Source organism: Heteronotia binoei, chromosome 6, assembly GCF_032191835.1.
Source record: "Heteronotia binoei isolate CCM8104 ecotype False Entrance Well chromosome 6, APGP_CSIRO_Hbin_v1, whole genome shotgun sequence".
In the NCBI taxonomy this organism is placed as follows: domain Eukaryota; kingdom Metazoa; phylum Chordata; class Lepidosauria; order Squamata; family Gekkonidae; genus Heteronotia; species Heteronotia binoei.
Window position 1 is genome coordinate 135,547,562 of NC_083228.1, and position 26,981 is coordinate 135,574,542.

Genomic DNA, 26,981 nt, shown 5'->3' on the forward strand with positions numbered 1-26,981 from the left:
TCGACAACCCTTTTTCCAGAGGAAGAAAAACAACCAGGGAAGGGTTCTCAGCTTTGGGTGTTCAAGAACTTCAAGACGCACAAGAACGCCCACAGAAGAGCACTCCACCCCGCCACGGGCTCCACTCGCTCTGGGCTGGAGTGCTGCCCACAGTTCATGAGAGAAAGGTTACGTCTCCTTTTCAAATTGGTCTAGGATGGCTGGGGCTCGCAGACTGCATTCTTCTGGGTAACCTGGAAATCCCTTCAACATTGCAATTTAGCTTCCTCCAACTGAGGAAGAAGAAGAAGAAGATATTGGATTTATATCCCGCCCTCCACTCCAAAGAGTCTCAGAGCAGCTCACAATCTCCTTTCCCTTCCTCCCCCACAACAGACACCCTGTGAGGTAGATGAAGATATTGGATTTATATCCCGCCCTCCACTCCAAAGAGTCTCAGAGCGGCTCACAACCTCCTTTACCTTCCTCCCCCACAACAGACACCCTATGAGGTAGATGAAGATATTGGATTTATATCCCGCCCTCCACTCCAAAGAGTCTCAGAGCGGCTCACAATCTCCTTTCCCTTCCTCCCCCACAACAGACACCCTGTGAGGTAGATGAAGATATTGGATTTATATCCCGCCCTCCACTCCAAAGAGTCTCAGAGCGGCTCACAATCTCCTTTCCCTTCCTCCCCCACAACAGACACCCTGTGAGGTAGATGAAGATATTGGATTTATATCCCGCCCTCCACTCCAAAGAGTCTCAGAGCGGCTCACAATCTCCTTTACCTTCCCCCCCTCAGCAGACACCCTGTGAGGTGGGTGGGGCTGAGAGGACTCTCACAGCAGCTGCCCTTTCAAGGACAACCTCTGCCAGAGCTATGGCTGACCCAAGGCCATGCTAGCAGGTGCAAGTGGAGGAGTGTGGAATCAAACCCGGTTCTCCCAGATAAGAGTCCGCACACTTAACCACTACACCAAACTGGAAGAGGAGTACAAAAGTCATCCCCCCCCCATATATGTTCTTGTAATTGAGATATTAGGGCAGAGGTGGCTAAACTGTGGCTCGGGAGCCAAATGTGGCTCTTTCACACATTGCGCAGCTCTCAAAGTCCCCACCGCCCCATTGGCTGGCTCGGAGAAGGCATTCGTCTCTTTAAATCCAAATACCATAAAGTCCACCCTTCAAAACAGCCATTTTCTCCAGGGCCATTTTCTCCGCCAGCTGGAGATCAGTTGTAAAAGCGGGAGATCTCCAGGCCCCACCTGGAGGCTGGCAACCTTACGGAGGCTCCTCCCCTCCCCAAATCTCACCCTCTCCTGGATCCCCCCAAAGTCTCCAAGTATTTTCCAACCCAGACCTGGCAACCCTAGTCTAGGCTAAGAGTTTGTAAGGGCCCAACCACTTCCCTGGGGCATTGGCCAATTCGAACCTGGGTCCTCCAGATGCTAGCCCGATGACACTCTTAACCACTACACCACAGTAGCTCTCTCTTGAAGCCTAGAAATTTGGGATTTAAAATATATTATATATCGGGGTGGGCAAACTTGCTTAATGCAAGAGCCACATATAGGGCTTTTTTAAAAACAGGAACGCAGTTCCGGCTGGCTTTGTGCCAGGGGGGGTGGCCTAATATGCAAATAAATTCCTGCTGGGCTTTTTCTACACAAAAAGGCTTGTGAAACAACGGTGACATCAGGGAGCGTGGTCTAACATGCAAATGAGTTCCTTCTGGGCTTTTTTGGTAGAAAAAAAAGAATAAACATCAGATGTTTGAGAGCCTCCAGACATGAACATCAGATGAAGGAAGGAAGGCAAATAGATGGGGAAGGGGGTGGAGGTGGAAAGAAAGCAACTTCAACTTTAAATGTGTTCTCCGAGCTGGCCGATGGGGGGGGGGGCTTTAAGAGCCACGCAATGTGTGTGAAAGAGCCAAAATATCATATAGGTATATGTTTTAAACACCTGCAACGATGAAGGTTCCAGACCAAAATCCCGGCGGACTTGCGCAATGGCAGATCTACCGGCTGGCTGCGCCGGCGGGGCCAGAGAGACCGGCTCCGCGGTCGGGAGGCACCGGCGCCACCGCCACCCCCGCCCCGGCTCCCGCTCTATGACCTCGGCGGCCGGCAGCAGCGCAGGCCCCTTGCGCGCCGCGTGGAGCGCAGCAGCGCGCTCCCCGGGCTGCCTCGCGGGAGGCAAGGACCAGCTCGCCCTAGTAACTGGCGGCGCCTCCTCGTGGCGCGCAGGGCAGGGCAGGGAGGCCCTTGGGCTCGCAGGCGGGCGGAGAGAGCCCCCCTGTTGGAGCGGCGCAGCATGGCCCCGGCAGCCGCCTGCCTCGGCCCCGGTTGCCTCCGGCGCTAGGCGGCGGCGGCGCCCATCTCCTCTCCTCGCCTAAGATCGCCAGCATGAACGTGGCGCTCCAGGATCTCGGTAGCAACGTGAGTGGCGGCGGGGGCTGGGACGCCAGGCAGCCGGCTTCTGGGGGCGGCAGCTTTCGGGGAAAGGCGCGGATGGCCCCTCGGGGCTGGGGGGGGGGAGGATTTCTTTTCCAGCCCCGAGCCCCACGCGGGAGGGATGCGGGGGGGGGGGGGGACGCTCCTCCTCTACCTGCGCCCCGATCCGGAGATGCAAGTAAGCGTGGGGGGGGGGGGAGGTATATGGAAGGGAAAGCATCTTCCGCTTCTTGGGGAGGTAGAGTTGCCAATCCCCAGGTGGGGGCAGGGGATCCCCCGGTTTGGAGGCCCTCCCTCCCCTCGCTTCAGGGTCATCAGAAAGCACAGGGAGGGGAGGGAAATGTCTGCTAGGCACTCCTTTATTCCCTATGGAGACCGATTCCCATAGAAAATAATGGAGGATTGTACCGCGGGTATCTGGGGCTCTGAGGGGGCGGGGCTGTTGTTTGAGCTAGACACACCACATTTTCAGTATAGCATCCAGTGCCTCTCCCCAAAATACCCGCCAAGATTCAGAAAGATTGGACCAAGGAGTCTGATTCTGTGAACCCCAAGAGAAGGTGCCCCTGTCCTCCATTATTTCTCAGGGAAGGAAGACATTTAAAAGGTGGTGGTGGGGGGTCCCTTTCAATGGGATAGCCAGAACTCTCTTTGGAGTTCAGTGATGCTTGTCACACCCTTGCTCCTGGATCCACCCCCAGTGTCTCCTGGCTCCACCCCCAAAGTCCCCAGATATTTCTTGAATTGGATTTGGCAACCTTAGGGTGGAGGTGAATGGAGGTAAATCACCTCCCCCTTCTTGGGGAGGGCCCTGTTGACTCTTGCCCCCTCCCCAGAGAGAAAGGAAAAAAGGTTCCCTTTAATATCCAGGCATTCCCACACCCCTTTCCAGGGGCAGGCGAGGGATGCCAACCTCCAGGGGAGGCCCTAGGATCTCCCAGAATTGCACCTGGTCTCTCGGACTACAGAGGTCTGCGTCCCTGGAGAAAATGGAGGCTTTGGAGGGTGGGCTCTACAGGGAGTTGTCCTTAAATCCCTAGGAATTTCTGGAACGGGCAACCATATCCTCCCCCCCCCCCCATTTGCTACTGGTGGTTAGTAGGGATTTGGCAACCCAGTAAGATTACCAGAGCCAGATTAACAGTTAGGCCAAGGAGGCACTGGCCTATGGGCCCACGCACCTTTAGGGCCCCCGAACTGACCCCCCCCCCTAGTTTCCCCCTTGCTTGCAGCCCTCCCAACCTGCACATGCAGCCAGCAACTGAGCCGCTCTTTGCCCAATTTGCCTGGAGAGGCTGCTGCTGGCGTCCTCGCCAAGTTTGCCTCTCTCTGCCTCTCCCCCGCAGCTTTGTCCAAGGGGCTTTTGAGAAGGGGCCTGCAGGCTGCAGCGGGGGCCACAGGCCACGACGGGGCAGGCACTCTGACTCTGAGATAATTTGCAAGGGGGCCCCCTGAGATTTTGACTGCCTAGGGGCCTCCACAGGGTTTAATCGGCCACTGGATCCTAGGATCTCCCGGAATTGCTCCTGGTCTCTGGACTACAGAGATCTGCATCCCTGGAGAAAATGGAGGCTCTATATGGCGTTGTCCCCCACCGAGGTCCCTGTTCTCCCCAGGCTGCATCCCTAAATCCCTAGGAATTTCCCAATCTGGAGCGGGCAACCATATCCCCCCATCCGCTACTGATGGCCAGAAGGGACTTGGCAACCCAGTAAGGTTACTTTTTAAAGCGTCGCTCCCATCTACACGTCTTTATTGGAAAGTGAAGTGGCTCAGTGGTAGAGCATCTGCTCGGTAAGCAGAAGGGCCCAGGTTCAATCCCCGGCATCTCCAACTCAAAAGGGCCCAGGCAAGTAGGCGTGAAAAACCTCAACTGGGGACCCTGGAGAGCCGCTGCCAGCCTGAGCAGACAAGACTGACTTTGATGGACCACCGAGGGTCTGATTCCTTATAAGGCAGCTTCATATGTTCATATGTACCCATGGGGTTTATGCCCAGGTCACTGGAGATGGTGGCTCGAAACCCTAACTTTGGGGGGGCGGAAGTGTATCTGCATGCTGCTATACAGGACCGCTCTCCATTTCTGGAGCAGGCCTCACGTTTCTGCTGGGGTTAAATGGCTTGCAAGGCATATATAATTGCCGCCGTTCCCAAAGCATAACAGTGCACAAATTCCGGATGGCCCAGGCTAAACCAAGCTTGATAGATCCTGGAAGCTTAATAAGGCTGGCCCTGGACCATTTTTGGATGGGAAACAACCAAAAAATAAAAGGATCAGGGTTGCTGTGCAGAGGCAGGCAATGGCAAAACACCATCTCGGGATCTCAGAAGCTAAGCAGAGTTGACTGTAGGTTGGGAGACCATTGAGGAAGTCCAGGGCTGCTTTGCAGAGGCAGGCAGCGGACAGACCACCTCTGAACTCCTCTTGCTTTGAAAACCCCACCAGGGGTCGCCATGAGTGGAGGGACAAAAGAAGACTGCAGATTTACACCCCGCCCTTCTCTCTGAATGAGAGACTCAGAGCGGCTTACGGTCTCATATGAACATATGAAGCTGCCTTATACTGAATCAGACACTTGGTCCATCAAAGTCAGTCTTGTCTTCTCAGACTGGCAGCGGCTCTCCAGGGTCTCAAGCTGAGGTTTTTTCACACCTATTTGCCTGGACCCTTTTTTGGAGATGCCAGGGATTGAACCTGAGACCTTCTGCTTCCCAAGCAGATGCTCTACCACTGAGCCACCGTCCCTCCTCTATCTATCTATCTATCTATCTATCTATCTATCTATCTATCTATCTATCTATCTATCTATCTATCTATCTATCATCTATCAACATATGAACATATGAAGCTGCTTTATACTGAATCAGACCCTTGGTCCATCAAAGTCAGTATTGTCTTCTCAGACTGGCAGCGGCTCTCCAGGGTCTCAAGCTGAGGTTTTTTCACACCTATTTGCCTGGACCCTTTTTTAGTGGAGATGCCAGGGATTGAACCTGGGACCTTCTGCTTCCCAAGCAGATGCTCTACCACTGAGCCACCATCCCTCCCCTAAATCCATATGAACCTATGAAGCTGCCTTCTACTGAATCAGACCCTCTGTCCATCAAAATCAGTCTTGTCCACTCAGACTGGCAGCAGCTCTCCAGGGTCTCAAGCTGAGGTTTTTCACGCCTATTTGCCTGGACCCTTTTTTAGTGGAGATGCCAGGGATTGAACCTGGGACCTTCTGCTTCCCAAGCAGATGCTCTACCACTGAGCCACCGTCCCTCCCCCTATATCTTCTCCCCCCACAACAGACACCCTGTGGTGGGGCTGAGAGGACTCTCACAGCAGCTGCTCTTTCAAGGACAACTAGAATCTATCATTCTCATTTTGCTTGGCAAGACTTTTGGGGGGGGGGTACCAGGGAGGTGAAAAAGGGTTTTGGGGACTGTTATTAAGAACTTTCAATTGCTTGAAGGCAGGTCAAGGTGGCCAGTGCTCCAGGATCATAACAAGGGCGTTCTTTGGTTGAAAAAGCCCAGAAGGAGCTCATTTGCACGTTAGGCCACACCCCCTGACATCATCACTGTTTCACATAGGGCTTTTTTGCAGGGGGGGGAGAAAAGCAGGAACTCATTTGTATATTAGGCCACACACCCCCAACACCATCATTGTTGTGCGTAGGGCTTTTTTGTCAAAACAAAAATAATATAATTTTCCTTTGTGATTTCTTTATTTGTGAGTATACCGTTGTTTTGACTTCCTTCGAGAGAACTCGTGGCTGACCCAGGGTCACATCAGCAGGGGTATGTGGAGGAGCGGGGAATCAAACCCTGTTCGCCCAGAAAAGAGTCCGTGCACTTATCCACTGCACCACACTGCGTCTGTCTGGGGGCTAAGGGCTAGGGGGAGGTTGCTACTGGCCCTCCATGAATCGCCCCAGTGAGATTCATGGCCAGCCTGGTCCACTCTTTGTCACAAACCCCAAGAGCGGGTTTCTTGGTTATGGGTCCAGCGCAGTCTTCCATGGGTGGTGGCAGTGGTGAATACAGAAGTGGGAAGCGGTAGATATTTCAGACTCATTAACCCAGCGGTGGGATCTCCTGCGTCCGGCCCCAGATGGGCCAAGATCCTTAAGAGAAGATTTTGGATTTATATCCCGCCCTCCACTCCGAAGAGTCTCAGAGCGGCTCACAATCTCCTTTCCCTTCCTCCCCCACAACAGACACCCTGTGAAGTAGATGAAGATATTGGATTTATATCCCACCCTCCACTCCGAAGAGTCTCAGAGCGGCTCAAAATCTCCTTTCCCTTCCTCCCCCACAACAGACACCCTGTGAGGTAGATGAAGATATTGGATTTATATCCCACCCTCCACTCCGAAGAGTCTCAGAGCGGCTCAAAATCTCCTTTCCCTTCCTCCCCCACAACAGACACCCTGTGAGGTAGATGAAGATATTGGATTTATATCCCACCCTCCACTCCGAAGAGTCTCAGAGCGGCTCAAAATCTCCTTTCCCTTCCTCCCCCACAACAAACACCCTGTGAGGTGGGTGGGGCTGGAGAGGGCTCTCACAGCTGCTGCCCTTTCAAGGACAACCTCTGCCAGAGCTATGGCTGACCCAAGGCCATGCTAGCAGGTGCAAGTGGAGGAGTGGGGAATCGAACCCGGTTTTCCCAGATAAGAGTCTGGACACTTAACCACTACACCAAACTGGCTCCCCAGTTTGGTGTAGTGGTTAAATGTGCAGACTCTTACCTGGAAGAACCGGGTTTGATTCCGCACTGATTTTTGGAACGCTATCACAGAAGGAACTGGGCTGAAGGGACAAGCCGTCATTGGAGAGAACAGAAAGGAGTTGCTCTTCAGAGGAGTTTCCCAGCTAGTATTCCCTCAGAAAGTCCTACTACTAGCCATGTCATTCTAGCCCAGGGGTGGCCAAACTTGCTTAGCATAAGAGCCGCATAGACTAAACTTCAGATGTCTGAGAGCCACAAGACATGAACATCAGATGTTTGAGAGCTGGAAGAAAGGGAAGGAGGGAGGGAGGGGGGAGGAAAAGAAGAAGATGATGATGATACCGGATTTATATCCCACCCTATACTCTGAATCTCAGAGTCTTGGAGCAATCACAGTCTCCTTTACCTTCCCCCCCTACAACAGACACTCTGTGAAGAGGGTGGGACGAAGAGGGCTCTCCCAGCAGCTGCCTTTTCAAGGACAATTCCTACGAGAACTATGGCTGACCCAAGGCCGTTCCAGCAGCTGCAAGTGGAGGAGTGGGGAATCAAACCCAGTTCTCCCAGATAAGAGTCTGCACACTTAACCACTACAGGGGAAGAAGGTCCATGAGAGCTATGGCTGACCCAAGGCCATTCCAGCAGCTGCAAGTGGAGGAGTGGGGACTCAAACCCGGTTCTCCCAGATAAGAGTCTGCACACTTCACCACTACAGGGGAAGAAGGTCTATGAGAGCTATAGCTGACCCAAGGCCATTCCAGCAGCTGCAAGTGGAGGAGTGGGGAATCAAACCCGGTTCTCCCAGATAAGAGTCTGCACACTTAACCACTACACCAAAATAGGAAGGAGAGAAGGAAAGGGGGGAAGGAGGTGAGAAGTGGGAAGGAGAGGATGCAACTTTAAATATATTCTCCAAGCTGCTGGCTGGCTGGCTTGTCTTCAAGAAGTGATTGAAAGAGAGAAATGCCTTCTCCAAGTTGGCTGATGGGGCAGTGGGAGCTTTGAAAGCCCCACAATATGAGTTAGAGCCAAATGTGGCTCCCGAGCCACAGTTTGGTCATCCCTGTGCCCCTGAGAGAGTCGCAGGTGGGAGGACTACTCTCTAGTGGGGAACTGGGCAAAGGAAATTGCTAGTGGGGAACTCGAAGAGAGACTCTCAATTGTCTTTCCAGCTGCTCTGCAGCTGTTCTCCAATCCATAGCACATCCTGGTCTTTTTCTTTCTGGATCTGAACTCCGGCAGGCCAAGCAGTTCCCCCCCCCCCACCCCGACGTCCACTACTGACATTTATTCTCTGTGGCTGTTAAGTTAAGCAAATTTGACCACCCCTGTTTTAGCGTATTTTGGATCCCGTCCTTCTTTCCTGGAGCTCAGGATCGTAGGCATGGTTGTTCCCCTCCCCACCACCACCATGACAACCCTAGAAGGTAGATTAGGCTGAGAGAGGTTGACTGGCCCGAGGTTGTGGCAGAGGGGAAATTCGAACTCAGGTCTCCCTAGCACAGTGCTCGAACCACTATGATAGTTTCAGTTTTATTGACCCTTTATTGCCTGGGCTGGAAGGAGTCATAAAAGAGAGAGAGAAGAAGGCGTGGGCGGCAAGAGAGAATATGCTATGCGTTCTGGAGCGGGGATTACTGGAAGACTGGCATCCCTCAAGCTGGTTGAGTGGGTTGGTGGGCGGCAGGGGTATCCCCGTCCCCCCCCCCCAAGCAGATTGGCGAGGCACATTCCCAGATGTCGATGTGGGTTCTGTTCCCGGGATCCTTCTTCCGCAACTTGGCTTCCCTTTCCCCCGCCAAGCGTTTGTTCGTCACAAAACCCAGCGTGTCCCCTGATTCAGCAAACACGTTTTGTCGATTTGCAGGGCCAGGTTGGGAAGCTCAGCAAAGCTGTTTTGACTTCCTTCTCGCTGCGGAAGCCAGAGGGAGAAGTTGGATCGCTTGCTCTTTTTTTTAGAAAATCTTGACTTTAAAGAGTCTAGCGCAGGGGTGTCAAACTCATTTGTTACCAGGGCTGGATCTGACATAAATGAGACCTTGTCGGGCCAGGCTGGGCTGTGTTGGGCCAGGCCACGCGTGTTCCTATTTAAGATTAGGTAGCAGAGATATAAACTTTTTAAAGGACACAGACAAACACGACTGAATATTTTTTTTAAACTTAAAATAAAACATGCTTAAAACATTAGCACTTCTTGGTTTGAAAGGTGCTTTCTTTGTATCTTTCCCATGGGATTCAGGGAACTGGGCAAAGGAAGCTCTGGCTCTTTCCCTGCCCCCACCCCAGGGAAACAGGAGAGGGAGGAGCCTCAACCAATAGAGAAAATCGAGGTTTTCCTCTGTAGCTCCTGTGCAATTGAGCAAGCCTTGTAAAGAAGAAGACTGCAGATTTATACCCCACCCTTCTCCCTGAATCAGAGACTCAGAGCGGCTTACAATCTCCTATATGTTCTTCCCCCACAACAGACACCCTGTGAGGTGGGGGCAGATTTATACCCCGCCCTTCTCCCTGAATCAGACTCAGAGCGGCTCACAATCTCCTATGTCTTCTCCCCCCACAACAGACACCCTGTGAGGTGGGGGCAGATTTATACCCCACTCTTCTCTCAGAATCAGAGACTCAGAGCGGCTCACAATCTCCTATGTCTTCTCCCCCCACAACAGACACCCTGTGAGGTGGGGGCAGATTTATACCCCACTCTTCTCTCAGAATCAGAGACTCAGAGCGGCTCACAATCTCCTATGTCTTCTCCCCCCACAACAGACACCCTGTGAGGTGGGGGCAGTTTTATACCCACTCTTCTCTCAGAATCAGAGACTCAGAGCGGCTCACAATCTCCTATGTCTTCTCCCCCCACAACAAACATCCTGTGAGGTGGGGACAGATTTATACCCTGCTCTTCTCTCTGAATCAGAGACTCAAAGTGGCTTACAATCTCCTGTATCTTGTCCCCCCACAACAGACACCCTGTGAGGTGGGGGCAGATTTATACCCCACTCTTCTCTCAGAATCAGAGACTCAGAGCGGCTCACAATCTCCTATGTCTTCTCCCCCCACAACAGACACCCTGTGAGCTGGGGGCAGATTTATACCCCACTCTTCTCTCAGAATCAGAGACTCAGAGCGGCTCACAATCTCCTATGTCTTCTCCCCCCACAACAGACATCCTGTGAGGTGGGGGCAGATTTATACCCCGCCCTTCTCTCTGAATCAGAGACTCAGAGCGGCTTACAATCTCCTATATCTTCTTCCCCCGCAACAGACACCCTGTGAGGTGGGTGGCGCTGAGAGGGCTCTCACAGCAGCTGCCCTTTCAAGGACAACTCCTGAGAGAGCTATGGCTGACCCAAGGCCATTCCAGCAGGTGCAAGTGGAGGAGCGGGGAATCATACCCGGTTCTCCCAGATAAGAGTCCGCACACTTCACCACTACACGAAACTGGCTCTCAAAGCATGTTGAGATGCAGAAGGAAGCAAGAGAGAGGGAGAAGGAAGCAAACAAGAACCAATTGCTTGGGGTCCTGATAGGAGCCCTCAGGGGCCTGATTTGGCCCCGGGCCACATGTTTGACACCTCCGGTCTAGCGTTAGGGGAAGAGAACAGATCTGGTTTCTCTGACTCTGCGGCCAGCTTGAATACCAGCGCCCTGCACAGACTGGACGACTGCATTCGTATCGGTGGGACGTTAACCCGAAAGCTTTCTGGTTTTGTTCACCCTGCTCATTGGCATCGCTTAAACAGCGACCGCCGGGCAGCTCTGCAACGCTGGGAGAGGGCTGCCGTTCACCCCAAGCAGCTCTTTGGAGGCACAGAGTCGTCGTTGGGTCAAGGTGCCAGCGGCACGCCCTAACTAGATGCGGCCAAAGAGGAACAGCGAAACTGCAATATTTAGTAAAACAGCTGAAGGGACTCCTATGCTGCCCAGGTCATTAGCGGCAGAGGGAAGTGCTGTTCAGTCGCAGCCGACTGACGGCCACCCCCGTAGGGTTTTCAAGCCAAGAGACGTTTGGAAGTACATTGCTGCTGCGGAGCAACCCTGCCCTTCCTTGGTGGAGTCCCATCCGAGCACTGTTGAACAACTCTCCCTGTAAAAAAGTTTTCCCTAATGTCCAGCTGGTACCTTCCTGCGTTAATTTAAGCCCATGATTGTGTGTCCTCGCCTCCGCCGCCAACAGGAACAGCTCCCCGCCCTCCTCCAAGTGACAGCCCTTCCAATACTTCAAGAGAGCCATCCTGTCCCCCCTCAACTGCCTCTATGCTTGTAGCTGCCACCACCTCCTGTGGCAGTGAATGCCACATGTTCATCACCCTTTGGGTGAAGAAGGACTTCCTTTTATTAGTCCGACTGCTCAGCAATTTCATTGAACGTCAATGACAGCCAGTTTGGTGAAGCGGTTAAGTGTGCAGACTTATCTGGGAGAACCGGGTTTGATTCCCCACTCCTCCACTTGCACCTGCTGGAATGGCCTTGGGTCAGCCAGAGCTCTGCAGAGGTTGTCCTTGAAAGGGCAGCTTCTGGGAGAGCTCTCTCAGCCCCACCCACCTCACAGGGTGTCTGTTGTGGGGGAGGAAGATATAGGAGATTGTGAGCCACTCTGAGTCTCTGATTCAGGGAGAACGGCGGGGTATAAATCTGCCCCCATCTCACAGGGTGTCTGTTGTGGAGGGAGAAGATAAAGGAGATTGTAAGCCGCTCTGAGTCTCTGATTCAGGGAGAAGGGCGGGGTATAAATCTGCCCCCACCTCACAGGGTGTCTGTGGTGGGGGGAGAAGATAGAGGAAATTATGAGCCGCTCTGAGTCTCTGATTCAGGGAGAAGGGCGGGGTATAAATCTGCCCCCACCTCACAGGGTGTCTGTTGTGCAGGGAGAAGATAAAGGATATTGTAAGCCGTTCTGAGTCTCTGATTCAGGGAGAAGGGCGGGGTATAAATCTGCCCCCATCTCACAGGGTGTCTGTTGTGGGGGGAGAAGATAGATGAGATTGTGAGCCGCTTTGAGTCTCTGATTCAGGGAAAAGGGCGGGGTATAAATCTGCCCCCACCTCACAGGGTGTCTGTTGTGGGGGGAAAAGACAGAGGAGATTGTGAGCCGCTCTGAGTCTCTGATTCAGGGAGAAGGGCGGGGTATAAATCTGCCCCCACCTCACAGGGTGTCTGTTGTGGGGGGAGAAGACAAAGGAGATTGTAAGCCGCTCTGAGTCTCTGATTCAGGGAGAAGGGCGGGGTATAAATCTGCCCCCACCTCACAGGGTGTCTGTGGTGGGGGGAGAAGATAGAGGAGATTGTGAGCCGCTCTGAGTCTCTGATTCAGGGAGAAGGGCGGGGTATAAATCTGCCCCCATCTCACAGGGTGTCTGTTGTGGGGGGAGAAGATAGACGAGATTGTAAGCCGCTCTGAGTCTCTGATTCAGGGAGAAGGGCGGAGTATAAATCTGCCCCCATCTCACAGGGTGTCTGTGGTGGGGGGAGAAGATAGAGGAGATTGTGAGCCGCTCTGAGTCTCTGATTCAGGGAGAAGGGCGGGGTATAAATCTGCCCCCATCTCACAGGGTGTCTGTGGTGGGGAGAGAAGATAGAGGAGATTGTGAGCCACTCTGAGTCTCTGATTCAGGGAGAAGGGCGGGGTATAAATCTTGCCCCACCTCTCAGGGTGTCTGTGGTGGGGGGAGGAAGATATAGGAGATTGTGAGCCGCTCTGAGTCTCTGATTCAGGGAGAAGGGGCGGGTATAAATCTGCAGTCTTCTTCTTCTTCAAGCCAGCCAACGGGGCAGTGGGGACTTCGAGAGCCGCACAGTATGTGTGAAAGAGTCACACGTGGCTCCTGAGCCACAGTTTGGCTACCGCTGCTGTAGGGCTTTCAAGACTCCGGATGTTCCAAGGTGCTTTGCCGTTGCCTGCCTCTGCGTAGCAACCCTGGAATTCCCTGGTGGTCTCTGGTCCCAGCACTAACCGGGACCAACTCTGCTTAATGTCCAAGATCTGATAAGATCAGTCTGGCCTGGGGAATCCAGGGCAGGGCACCTGGACCATCTAGCTGCCACTTTTAAAAGAAAAAAACCCTGTCCTTTCTCCGAGGCGCTGGGGGTGGCATGCGTGACTCTGCCTTCCCCTCATTTTGTATTCACAACGACCCTAACCGGTAGGTTTGGCTGAGACAGTGCAACTGGCCCAAGATCACCCAGAGCAGTGTTGCCTCGAAGCAGAGCGAGTGTGAGCTAGCTCACAGTATTTTAGCCCTCGGCTCTCACGTTTTTGTCTTAGCTTAGGAAGAATGGGCTCAGAGCAAACTTAGGTATGCAGGAGCTCACCGCTTTAATGCCAGCTGCTCACAAAGTAGAATTTTTGCTCACAAGACTCCGCAGCTTAGAGGGGAGTATTGACCCAGAGAGCTACTTAGTTGCGCAAGGATTCAAACCTGGATCTCCCAGACTCTAGTCTGATATTCTGACTACTGCAGATGGCAGCCATTGTGTTGTAGTGGCTTTGGTGGCAGTCTGGGATCTGGGAGAGCCAGATTCAAATCTCCAGTTGCACTCTCAGCCTAACGTACCTTACCAGGTTGTTGCGAGGATAAAATGGGGGCACTTTCTTGTCATTTGTACTGGGATATCCCACCCCTTCAGCCAACTCTCTACAGTGGTTAAGTGAGAGCCTGTTTGGTGTAGTGGTTAAGTGTGCGGACTCTTATCTGGGAGAACTGGGTTTGATTCCCCATTCCTCCACTTGCAGCTGCTGGAATGGCCTTGGGTCAGCCATAGCTCTGGCAGAGGTTGTCCTTGAAAGGGCAGCTGCTGGGAGAGCCCTCTCAGCCCCACCCACCTCACAGGGTGTCTGTTGTGGGGGAGGAAGATAAAGAAGACTGTGAACTGCGCTGAGATTCTGAGTGAAGGGCGGGGTATAAATCCAATATCTCCTTCCTTCCTTCCCTCCCTCCCTCCCTCCATCCATCCATTTGGGAGAACTGGGTTTGATTCCCCACTCCTCCACTTGCACCTGCTGGAATGGCCTTGGGTTAGCCATAGCTCTTGCAGGAGTTGTCCTTGAAAGGGCAGCTGCTGCTGTGAGAACCCTCTCAGCCCCCCCACCTCACAGAGTGTCTGTGGTTGGGGGAGAAGATAGAGAAGATTGTGAGCCGCTCTGAGTCTCTGATTCAGAGAGAAGGGCAGGGTATAAATCTGCAATTCTTCTTCTTCTTCTTAAATTGTCAGGCCAGGAACTGGAAGACCCGGGTTCGAATCCCCACTCTGCCATGGAAGCTTGCTGGAGTGATCTTGGGCCAGTCTTGCCCTCTCAGCCTAACCTACCTCGCAGGGTTGTTATGAGGAGAGAATGGGGGAGCAGAAGAGTACGATGTAAGCCTCTTTGGGTCCCCATTGGGCAGAAAGGCTGGGCGTAAATAAAATAAACAAGATGCTTGCAACAACTGGCTCAGCAGATGCATTTCAGGCAGGCCAGTTCTTTCCTCCGTTTCTCCAGTCAGTTGCCTCCCCCAGGCCAGACTCCCAGTCTGCTTTCTAGCTAGACTCCTTCATGGACTCTTTCAGGTCCTGCCACTGGCCACTGTACCCTTCCTGCAGCTCGACTGCCAGGGCTTGGGAGAAGAAGAAGAGATTGGATTTATATCCCACCCTGTACAAATATCAGAGACTCAGAGTGGCTTGCAATCTCCTATATCTTCTCCCCCCCACAACAGACACCCTGTGAGGGGGGTGGGGCTGAGAGAGCTCTGCCAGAAGCTGCCCTTTCAAGGACAACTCCCGCGAGAGCTATGGCTGACCCAAGGCCATTCCAGCAGCTGCAGGTGGAGGAGTGGGGAATCAAACCCGGTTCTCCCAGATAAGAGTCCGTGCACTGAACCACTACACCAAATGTTGCTTTACTCTTGGCTTGGAATGCTTCCTTGTAGGTTTCTGGGAAAACTCGGTTCTCCCCAGGTTGTAAAAACGCCAAGCCTGGCTGTCTACCCTTCTCTCCTGCTTCTTGCCTGCTCCAATTATCTGCTTCCTCTCCCTGGCCATTCTTGCCTCTCTGTGCTTACTCCAGAGGATTCCCTTTCTCCCACAATGACCTTTACAAAAGAGGACTCCTTTACTCCCTAGGTAGCCAGTACTAATTACTCTTCTTTCTGTCTGCAGTCCCTTGTAGCTCTGCCCCTCTGCTCTGTAACTCTGCTTTTGCCTTCCTTGGGGCTGCAACCCAGCTCCCTCTCTTCTTCCCTGGGTTTTAGGATGCCCAGGAAGGTGCCAGATGTCTTCTACCCCCCGCCCCCCCCCCCGGTGTTAGCATGCTGCACATGAAAAACTTTCATTTGCAGTTCACATGGGACAAGAATACAGTTCACATGGACAAGAATAATCTGCTTTCAGAGGAGCTCCCTTCTTGTTTTTCTGCATGAGTTACTATCTCAGGCATGCTTCCTGAGTGACAGAAGTAGTCTCAGAGCAGGGACTCATGCACAGAAACAACAGGTAGCCTCCTTGGAGGGCGAGTATTTCCACCATCTGCATCAGGCAAAATTGAATCTTCTGGTCACACCCTGCAGTTGTGGGTGTGCTTCCTGAATGGAAGAAGCAGCCTCAAGAGCGGTGGGCTCGTGCAGAGAGACAATGGACGGCCTCCTTGGAGGGCAAATATGTACACTGCGTCTCTGCATCGGGTGAAACGGTATCCTCTGGTTAGCCTTGCTGTTCTCAGCATGTTTCTTAAATGGAAGAAGCCGTCTCAGAGCAGTGGCTCATACAGAGAGACCAAGGGCAGCCTCCTTGGAGGGCAGAGTATTTCCACTGCTTCTCTGTATCATGCACAACTGGCTCTCGCCACCCATGCTGGCCGAGGACCTGCCTGCCTTGGGGACCGCCTCTCTCCATATATTCCCCAGAGAGCACTGAGATCTAGTTCTCAAAATCTCTTAAAAATCCCTGGACCAAGGGAGGCCAAACTGAAAACAACTCAAGAGCAGGCCTTCTCAGTAACGGCCCCCCATTGGTGGAATCAACTACCAGAAGAGGTACGGGCCCTGCGGGACTACAATCAGTTCCGCGGGGCCTGCAAAACTGTCCTTTTTCAAATGGCCTATAAGATGGAATCCTGAAGTAACACCTAGGCATCTGATACATACATATACACTGCGCTGTATCGTAGCACCTTTAACTGTAGTGGTTTTTTAATTAATTTATTAATGTTTTTATTGTATTTTATTATATAATGTATTGTTATAATCATGGTTCATTCCATGTCTTGTAAGCTGCCCTGAGCCTGCCTTGGCGGGGAGGGGTGGGATATAAATAAAAATTATTATTATTATTATGCTGGAGAAATCGGGCAGAATGACCCACTTGCTGTTGCTGAACAACATATGAGAGGGTAACTGAGGGAGTCACAGGGGCCTCACGTTTAGGGCTTACAGTCCCCAGGTGGGGGCAGGGGATCCCCCAGTTTGGAGGCCCTCCCCCTGCTTCAGGGTCATCAGAAAGTGGAGGGGGAGGGAAATGTCTGCTGGGCACTCCATTATTCCCTATGGAGACCAATTCCCATAGGGTATAATGGAAAATTGATCTGTGGGTATCCAGGGCTCCGGAGGGGCTGTTTTCTGAGGTAGAGGCACCAAATGTTTAGCACGGCATTTGGTGCATCTCCTCAAAAAATTCCCCAAGTTTTAAAACGATCGGACCAGGGGGTCCAATTTTATAAGCCCCCCAAGAAGGTGCCCCTATCCTTCGTTATTCCAAATGGAGGGAAGGCATTTCAAAGAAGTGTGGTCCCTTTAAATGTGATGGCCAAAACTCCTTTCAGAGTTCAGTTGCGCTCGTCACACCCTTGCTGCTGGCTCCACCCCCAGATTTCTTGAGTTGGACTTGACAGCCCTAGTAGTTTCCTTGCAGCACACAGTCAGGAATATCCCAGGCCCGTCGGCTTCCAGAATTTTCAGTCTCTGGTATCCACAGAAAGTCTGGAAAGCCATTGCTTTTTTTCATACAGCTTCATCAAACCCCGGATTCTTGTCGCCCCTTGAAAAAGCAGCGGTTCCGCCTGATGCACATTATAATAGCATGTGCATGTTGATTTGATGTGCTCGTTGTGGACTTCTGATGCACATTCAGCCTTTATTTCCTCTCCGCCTGCCTTGTTTGTTTAAGCAAGGGCTTGTGCGTTCACCCACCTTGCCTCCCAAAGTAAATTGGATAGACTTGACCATAAAGAAGGTTTGGGATAATTGCCCGGGCTAATGGAACTACGGTATTTGTGTCGGAAACAGCACTTGGCAGATTATCGCAGCGGTTAAGTCCAAACTCTGCATGCCAGTGCCTTTTCTGAGCCCCAGCAGACACTGTGTCAAGATGCTCGATGCTCTTGGCCACAGCCTTGACGTTTCTGGTACGCAAGGAAGCATACTGCCGTTGCCCCGTATGCCTGACCTTAGGGCAGATCCTGAAAAATGATGGAAATGGAACATGCCTGTCAAGTAGCGATCAATTTACAGCGACCCCATAGGGCAGGGGTGCCAAACATGCAGCTGGGGGGTCGAATCAGGCCCCTGGAAGGCTCCCACCAGCCCCCAAGCAACTGGCTGCCGTCTGCTTCCTTCTCCCTCTCTCTTGCTTCTTTCTGCGTAGCTTGCTTTTCCAGACTTGCTCGATTGCGCAGGAGCTACAGAGCAAAGCCTCTTATTTTCTCCATTGGCTGAGGCTCCTCCCTTGGGGAGGAAGGGTGGGAGAGGGAGAGCTTGCTTTGCCAGGCTCTCTCAATCACGCAGCAGAGCTACTGAGCAATGCCTCTCTTCCTTCTATTGCCTGAGGCTCCTTCCCCTCCTGGTCCTCTAGGGTAGTAAGGAAAGAGCCCGAGCTTCCTTCGCTCAGTTCCCTGGATTGCAGGAGAGATGCAAAGAAAGCACCTTTAAGACCAACGAGTGCTAATGTTTTAAGTTTTTTTAATCTTTAATTGTGTTTGTGTGTTTTATAAAGTTTATATCTCTGCTACCTGGCATTACGTTTTATAACACACATGGCCCGGCTCAACAAAGTCTCATTTGTGTCAGATCCAGCCCTCATAACAAATGAGCTCGATAACCTTGCCATAGGGTTTTCATTGAAACTTTCCAGTGCAAGAGACGAACAGGGTTCTTCACCTGACAGCCCGGGAATTCCATAGTGCTCTCCCATCCAGGTACTAACCAGAACCAACCCAGCTTAGCTTCCAAGTTCTGATGGGCTGTTCAGGAATGGAAGGCGCTATTGAGTCACAGTCGGCTCACAGTAACCCATAGGGCAGGGGTGGGGTGGCCAACGGTAGCTCTCCAGATGTTTCTTGCCTACAACTCCCATCAGCCCCAGCCAGCATGGCTGATGGCTGGGGCTGATGGGAGTTGTAAGAAAAAAAACATCTGGAGAGCTACCGTTGGCCACCCCTGCCATAGGGTTCTTCAGGCACGAGACAGACAGAGCTGGTTTTACATCACCAGGCAACCATGGGATTCCTTGTTGATCTCCCATTCAAGTACTAACCAGGGCCAACATCCTGACAGTTAGAGCAGCTCCTCAGTGGAACAGGCTCCCTCTGGAGGTGGGGGGCTCTCCTTCCTTGGAGGTTTTGAAACAGAGGCTAGATGGCCATCTGACAGCAATGCTGATCCTGTGAACTTAGGCAGATCACGAGAAGGAGGGCAGGAAGGGATGCATCAGTTCTCGCGGCACTTTCTTACATGCCCAGGGAAATGCTGATTGCCACTTTAAGGTCAGGCAGCAATTTTTCTCCAGGCCAGGGATCCTGGAGGGGTTTTGACATTTTCTGGGCATGGAGCAGGGTCACTGGGGGTGTAGGGAGGTTGCTTTCTCTCTACTCCTCCCTCCCTCCCTCCCTCCTTCCTTCCTTCCTTCCTTCCTTCCTTCCTTCCTTCCTTCCTTCCTTCCTTCCTTCCTTCCTTCCTTCCTTCCTTCCTTCCTTCCTTCCTTCCTTCCTTCCTTCCTTCCTTCCTTCCTTCCTTCCTTCCTTCCTTCCTAGAAAGGTTGAAGGAGCTGGGCATGTTTAGCCTGGAGAGGAGGCAGCTGAGAGGTGATATGAGAACCATCTTCAAGTACTTGAAGGGCTGTCATATAGAGGATGGTGTGGAATTGTTTTCTGTGGCCCCGGAAGGCAGGACCAGAACCAGTGGGTTGAAATTGAATCAAAAGAGTTTCCAGCTCAACATTAGGAAGAACTTCCTGACCGTGAGAGCGGTTCCTCAGTGGAACAGGCTTCCTCGGGAGGTGGGGGGCTCTCCTTCCTTGGAAGTTTTTAAAGAGAGGCTGGATGGCCATCTGACAGCAAAGAAGATCCTGTGAATCCAGCTAGTGTGAGCCGCCCAGACTTAGCAAAACCCTAAAAAAAAAAAAGGTTTCCAATCTTTTGTGCTAACCACACCCCCCCCCCCCCAAAAAAAAGGTTTAGTTCCCCTCCTGTAGGTAAGATCATGCTCACTCTTCAGAATGCACCAGTCCTTACAGTGTCTCCTTATTAATCCTCAGGGCCAAATAGCCTGTTAAGCGGTAGATAGGGGACTGAATCTCCTACCGTTTTCTGGCTGGTTGGCATATTTTTGCCCTGTCCGGCTTCCAAAGTCCTCCCTCCCTCTGATGCTTGTAACACCCCTGGACGGTAGCTTACCCTGAGGCAGGGTGGCTGACCTCCAGCTACCCAAGCAAGATTTGCTGCAGGGTGAGGATTGGAATCCTGGTCTCCTGGTTTCTGTCCAGGCAGTCTGGCCCCTAAGCCAGAGCGGTTCTAATTTTTGTGAATCATAAAACGCAGCTGCCAGGGGAGGCATGGATCTTGGTGGAGGTTTAACTCTCTCCCCCACACACTTTGCACCCACTACACCAGGGGTGTCAAACATGTGGCTCAGGGGCCGAATCAGGCCCCTGGAGGGCTCCTATCAGGCTCGGAGCAACTGGCTGTCATCTGCTTTGTTCTCCCTCTCTCTTGCTTCCTTCTGCATCACAGCTTACTTTGTAAGGCTTGCTGAATTGCACAGGAGCTACAGAGCAAAACCTCCATTTTCTCCATTGGCTGAGGCTCTTCCCTTGGAGGGGAAGGTGGGGGGGCAGAGCTTGCTTTGCCAGGCTCTCTCGATCACACAGCAGAGCTACTGAGCCAAGACTCTCTTTCTTCTATTGGCTGAGGCTCCTCCCCCTCCTGGTCCCTGGGGAAGGAAGGAAAGAGCCAGAGCTTCCTTTGCCCAGTTCCCAGGATCCCATGGGAGAAATACAAAGAGCACCTTTAAGACCAACGAGTAATAAGGTTTTAAGCATGTTTTATTTTAAGTTATTAAAATAACTTAAAGCGCACGCCTTTTTGTCTTAGCTCAGGAAGGAGGACCCCAGAGCACACTAATTGATGCAGGAGTTCACAACTTTAATGCCACGAGCTCACAAAGTAGAATCTTTACTCAGAAGACTCTGCAGCTTAGAGGGAACATTGATTACAACTGCTCCCCAGCAGACAAAGAGCGATGCACCTGGAGAAAACGGCCTCTTCATAAACCAACAAACACGGATCCCTATTTGTGATTCTTTTAATATGCTAAAAACATTCCCATGATTCTGTGTACCAACTCACTGCCCATTTATATTAAGAATTCCTGCTTGCCCTTCCCATTTTGTCTGATGAAGTCTGCTTAAGAGCATACGAAAGCTTACATCCTGAATAAAACTTAGTTGGTCTTAAAGGCGCACTTGTCTACTGCTTTGTTCTTCAGAAGGTGGACTCTATGGCATTATACCCCATGGAAGTCCCTCCATTTCCCACCCCCCCTCCTCAGGCTCCACCCCCCAGATCTCCAGGAATTTCCCAGAGTTGGCAACCCTTCTTAAAGCAGCTTGGGCACACTTTTGATTGGGGAAATGGTCGAAGTGCAAAGAATTCAACCCTCCCCCCCTTCAAAGCAGCAACCCCAATTCAATTCTCACCCCCCCCCCCCCCGCCTTCATTTTGATAGCTTCTTCGGCTCAAATGATCAGACCGGGGTCATGGAAGTCTAACGCCATAAGCAGCTGGGCCTTAATCTGATCTACCCCCAGATTTCCCGTCCTTTCTCCATAAACATGCGGGCCGGAGAACTGGAAGCAAAAAACAGCACGCACCAATAGAGTCTCAGGAGATCAAATTACATCCAAACAGCTTCAAAGCGAGGCCTGGACATCACAGCATCCAATCTTCCCACTTACCCTCAGTCTGAACCGCCAGGAAGATAATTGCCTGCCTGGGCAGAGGGGCAAAAGATGATGGGGAGGTGTGGGGAGGGGAGGGGGGGCTGGGGAGGGAAGTGAAATGTCTCCAGCTGCCTCATCAGCGTTGCCAACCTCCAGGTGGTGTGTGGAGTTTGGTGTAGTGGTTAAGTACACGGACTGTTATCTGGAAGGTAAAAGAGATTGTAGTAGGGTTGCCAATCCCCAGGTGGGGGCAGGGGATCCCCCGGTTTGGAGGCCCTCCCCCCACTTCAAGGTCATTAGAAAGCGGGGTGGGGGTGGGGGTGGGAGGGAAATGTCTGCTGGGAACTCTATTATTCCCTATGGAGATTTATTTCCATAGAAAATCATGGAGAATTGATCCGCAGGTATCTGGGGCTCTGGGGGGGGACTGTTTTGGGGGGGTAGAAACACCAAATTTTCAGTATAGCATCTAGTGCCTCTCCCCAAAATACCCCCCAAGTTTCAAAAGGATTGGACCAGGGGGTCCAATTCTATGAGCCCCAAAAGAAGGTGTCCCTATCCTTCATTATTTCCTATGGAAGGAAAGAATTGAAAAGGTGTGCTGTCCCTTTAAATGTGATGGCCAGAATTCCCTTTGGAGTTCAATTATGCTTGTCACAGCCTTGATCTTGGCTCCACCCCCAATGTCTCCTGGCTCCACCCCCAAAGTCTCCTGGCTCCACCCCCAAAGTCCCCAGATATTTCTTGAATTGGACTTGGCAACCCTAGATTGTAGGCTGCTCTGAGATTCGGAGTGGAGGGTGAGATATAAATCCAATATCACCTTCTTCTTAATGCCATGTAGTTTGCCCTCCAAAGTAGCCATTTTCTCCAGAAGAAGTGATCTCTGTAACTTGGAGATCTTTTATAGACAGATATATGCTCTATATTATATATATAACTATAATGTTGCTATAACTTCTTGAGATACTAATGCCCTCCGTTTAAACCCACAACTAAGAAGCCAGAACGACACCCAGATTTATGGCACTTCAGACCTAGGACATGTCTGCTTTTTATCACCCTCCACCGCTGTTACAGCCCAGTTAACTATACTAAACAAACAAACACAGACCTCAATTTGGGATTCCTTTGATCTGCCCAAAAACATTCCCATGACTCTTCATACCAACTCACTGCCCACTTTCTCTATATTTAAAGATAGCTTGCCATTCCCTTTTGTCTGATGAAGTCTGCTTAAGAGCATACGAAAGCTTACATTCTGAATAGAACTTAGTTGGTCTTAAAGGTGCACATGTCTACTGGAGATCTGTTGCAATTCCAGAAGTAACCCTATGTCCCAGGAGGGGCAAAAGGCAGGCACAGTCTATCCTGGACTTAAAAAGTGGCAGGGTTATTTCCAATTGAGGAAACAGCAGGGTGGGAGAGAAAACCCCTCTTCCCCAGTGCCACAGACCTTACCCAGGTTGCCCCCCCCCCCGAGTGTTTTCAGGAAACTAATGGAGGGGATCCATATTTTTCTGCATGCTCGTGCGTTCACCTGGCTTTATAGAAATGTCCCTCTTTTTTTGTGAGGAGGAAGAAGATTTCCACAGATTTCCACAGATTTATACCCCACCCTTCTCTCTGAATCAAAGTCTCAGAGCGGCTTACAATCTCCTATATCTTCTCCCCCCACAACAGACACCGTGTGAGGTGGGTGGGGCTGAGAGAGCTCTCCCAGAAGCTGCCCTTTCAAGGACAACCTCTGCAAGAGCTGTGACTGACGCAAGGCCATTCCAAGCAGCTGCAAGCGGAGGAGTGGGGAATCAAACCCGGTTCTCCCAGATAAGAGTCCGCACACTTCACCACTACACCGAAGGAGCCCCTTTAATACTACAACTCAGGGGCACCCTAATGAAATTGATGGGCACGTAGGTACAGGACAGGCAAAAGGAAATATTTCCTTACTCGAGGCTTAATTAAGTTGTGTGGCTCGCTACCAGTGGACACAGTGATGGCCACATGCGTAGATGACTTTAAAAGGAGGTTGGATAGATTCAAGAAGGGTGGTTCAAGGGCTGCTAGCCATGGGGACTGAAGAGAGCCCATTTGCTAGGACTGCTGACTCCAGACTTGGGAAATCCCAGGAGATTTGGGACTGGAACCAGGACTCGCCCTAGACTGTCTGGCACCCTAGGCGAGTCTAACTTCTGATCCACCTTCCCCACACTGATAACATCACTGAGTCACATGGGGGTGCCCCAGAAGGCCAGCGCCCTAGACAGTCACCTAGCTTGCCTAGTGGCAGGGCTGGCTCCGGGTGGAACCTGGAGAAGGCAGAAGGGGGAGGGAGGGTGGAGACTTCAGCAGAGTATAATAGCTTAGAATCTGCTCTCCAAAGCAGCCAGTTTCTCCAGGGGAACTGATCTGTCATCCGGGGAGAGGACGTGGTTCTCAGCGGTAGAGCATCGGCTTGGCATGCGGAAGGTCCCAGATCCAATCCCCAGTATCTTCTGTAAAAAGGATCAGGTGGCAGATGATGTGAGAGACTTCCCCTTGAGCAGCTGCCAGTCTGAGTGGACAGTACTGACTGTGATGGACCATGAACCTGATTCAGTAGACGGCAGCTTCACATGTCTGCTAGCTCATGGAAGATGATTTCTGATCACGCTGCCAGGACAAAGAGCTCAAATCTGGGGATCAGTTGTAATTCTGGGAGATCTCCAGGACCCGCCTGGAGGCTGGCATTTCTCCAGCATCTTCAGAGGCTGCCAATCTCTGAATCCGAGTGCCTGGAGCAATGTTCCCTCTTAAGTCATGGAGCCTTGTGAGCAAAAAAGAGCCATTTTGATGTAGAACCGGGTTGGATTCCCCGCTCCTCCACTTGCACCTGCTGGAATGGCTTTGGGTTAGCCATCGCTCTTGTAGGAGTTGTCCTTGAAAGGGCAGCTTCTGGGGGAGCTCTCTCAGCCCCACCCACCTCACAGGGTGTCTGTTGTGGGGGAAGGAGATAAGGGCGATTGGAAGCCGCTTGAGGCTCTGATTCGAAGAGAAGGACAGGGTATAAATCTGCCGTCTACTACTACTACTACTTTGTGAGCTGCTGGCATTAAAGTTGTGAGCTACTGCATCAGTTAGTTTGCTCTAGGGCCATTTTTCCTGAGATAAGACAAAAAAATGTGTGAGCCGGAGGCCAAAAATCTGTAAGCTTGCTCACACCAACTCAGCTTTGAGGGAACACTGCTGTGGAGGCAGCATCAGGGGAAGGCCTTGGCCTCTGTGCCCTGGTTATTTATCCCTTCAGGGCAACGGGTTGGCTATTGCTTGAGATAGGATGCTGGACTAGATGGGCCACTGATCTGATCCAGCAAGGCTCTTCTGCTGGGAGAACCAGTTTGGTGTGGAGAGCCAGTTTGGTGTAGTGGTTAAGTGTGCGGACTCTTATCTGGGAGAACCGGGTTTGATTCCCCACTCCTCCGCTTGCACCTGCTAGGATGGCCTTGGGTCAGCCACAGCTCTGGCAGAGGTTGTCCTTGAAAGGTCAGCTGCTGTGAGAGCCCTCTCCAGCCCCACCCACCTCACAGGGTGTCTGTTGTGGGGGAGGAAGGGAAAGGAGATTGTGAGCCGCTCTGAGACTCTTTGGAGTGGAGGGCGGGATATAAATCCAATATCTTCTTCTTGTGTTCATTTTGCCACCGTTCTGATTGGCGTGGAGCCGTTCAGGTTGCTATTTGAGGGCCTAAAAGCCAGGGGCTTGCACGGAATTGCAATAAGGAAGACACGATTCGGAAACTCCCTCCCCCATTAGTGCGAGAGTGCAGCACTGTTGAGTGCTACGGCTAGAATAACAGATTCCTGCCCACCTAGTCCTGAATCACAGCTGCCAAGTGGCACAGCATGATTCCTTTGGCAGGTAAGACTCAGCAGTAGGTGGGTGATCATCTAGCCTGGAGCATGAGTAGTACAGCGCAGAATGTGGGAAGCGTTTTTGCCTCTCCGTCCCTGTGCTGTATAGGAGAGCATGGTGTAGTGGTTAGAGTGAGGGGGGGAGGAAACTGGACTCTGGGAAGACCTACCTCCCAGGGTTTTTGTAGAGCAGGGGTGGCCAACGGTAGCTCTCCAGATTTTTTTTGCCTGCAACTCCCATCAGCCCCAGCCAGCATGGGGATGATGGGAGCTGTAGGCAAAAAATATCCGGAGAGCTACCGTTGGCCACCCCTGTTGTAGAGAATGAAGTGAACCATTTTGGTTCCCTGTTAGGGTTGCCAGGTCCAACTCAATAAACATCTGGGGACTTTGAGGGTGGAGCCAGGAGCAAGGGTGTGATAAGCACCATTGAACTCCAAAGGGAGTTCTGGCCATCACATTTAATGGGCTGTACACAACTGGAGAGCCAGTTTGGTGTAGTGGTTAAGCGTGCGGACTCTTATCTGGAAGAACCGGGTTTGATTCCCCAGGCCTCCACTTACAGCTGCTGGAATGATCTTGGGTCAGCCATAGCTCTCATAGGAGTTTTCCTTGAAAGAGCAGCCGCTGTGAGAGCTCTCTCAGCCCCACCCACCACACGGGGTATCTGTTGTGGGGGGAAGAAGATGTAGGAGATTGTAAGCCGCTCTGAGTCTCTGATTCAGAGAGAAGAGTGGAGTATAAATCTACAGTCTTCTTCTTCTTCTTAAATGCCTTCCTCCATTTGGAAATAATGAAGGATGGGGGCACCTTCTTTTGGAACTCATAGAACTGGATCCCGTGGTCCAATCTTTTTGAAACTTGGTGTGGGAGTGTTTTGAGAAGAGACACCAGATCCAATGCAGAAAATCTGGTGCCCCTAAGAAGAGTCGAGTGACACAAGCCAAAATTCAGAGCTGCGCCAGTTTGGTATTGTGGTTAAGTGCTGCAAACTCTTATCTGGAAGAACTGGGTTTGATTCCCCCCCTCCTCCACTTGCATCCGCTGGAATGGCCTTGGGTCAGCCATGGCCCTGGCAGAGAGGTTGTCCTTGAAAGGCCGGCTGCTGTGAGAGCTCTCTCAGCCCCACCTACCTCACAGGGTGTCTGTTGTGGGGGAGGGGGGGAAGGTAAAGGAGATTGTGACCACTCTGAGATTCAGAGTATAGGGCGGAATATTAATCCAATATCATTTTCTTCTTCCTCCTGTCCCGCCTCTCCATGTTAGGAAAGGCATGACCAGTTGAATTTCTGCCTGCCATGCGGCTGTGGGAAGCACACGGTCCCATAGGAGGGATTGTGGATCAGAATATAACATTAACTGACCGTATCTGTAAGAGGAAAGTTATGGGCGAGTCTTTGCCTTTTCAAGTAAAAACAGTGCGTTCGGAGGACGAATCATAAAAGGCTTCCCCTGCTCAGAAGGGAGCTCCTTATCTTGCGGCTGGCAGCAGCTGTGTTTCAAATAACGTAAAAATTAGGAGGAGGGGGGGGGGAGTTTGCCAATGATCTCAATCTGTTACGGTAAAATACGGGAAGTCATGACAACTAATAAGCTCTCCGCGATTAATAGGAATGCATAATCCTGTATTCACTCAAGACATCTGCTACACAAAAACAGGGGGTCATCTTACATTTCCGCATAAGATATGACCAATGTTCCATCTAAGCTGCAGAGTCTCGTGAGCGAAAATTCCACTTTATGAG

At 51.7% G+C, this 26,981-nt stretch overlaps 1 protein-coding gene across 1 annotated transcript in view; it reads left to right on the plus strand.

Moving 5' to 3' along the window:
• The first annotated feature begins 2,331 nt into the window (after positions 1–2,331).
• The window catches only part of ECE2 (endothelin converting enzyme 2), an 82,439-nt gene continuing 57,789 nt past the window's right edge, over positions 2,332–26,981 (plus strand). The window contains exon 1 of the mRNA XM_060242610.1: positions 2,332–2,426. Within this exon, the coding sequence (XP_060098593.1) occupies positions 2,394–2,426 (33 nt within the window). The 5' untranslated portion in view covers positions 2,332–2,393. The remainder of the gene's footprint in view (positions 2,427–26,981) is intronic.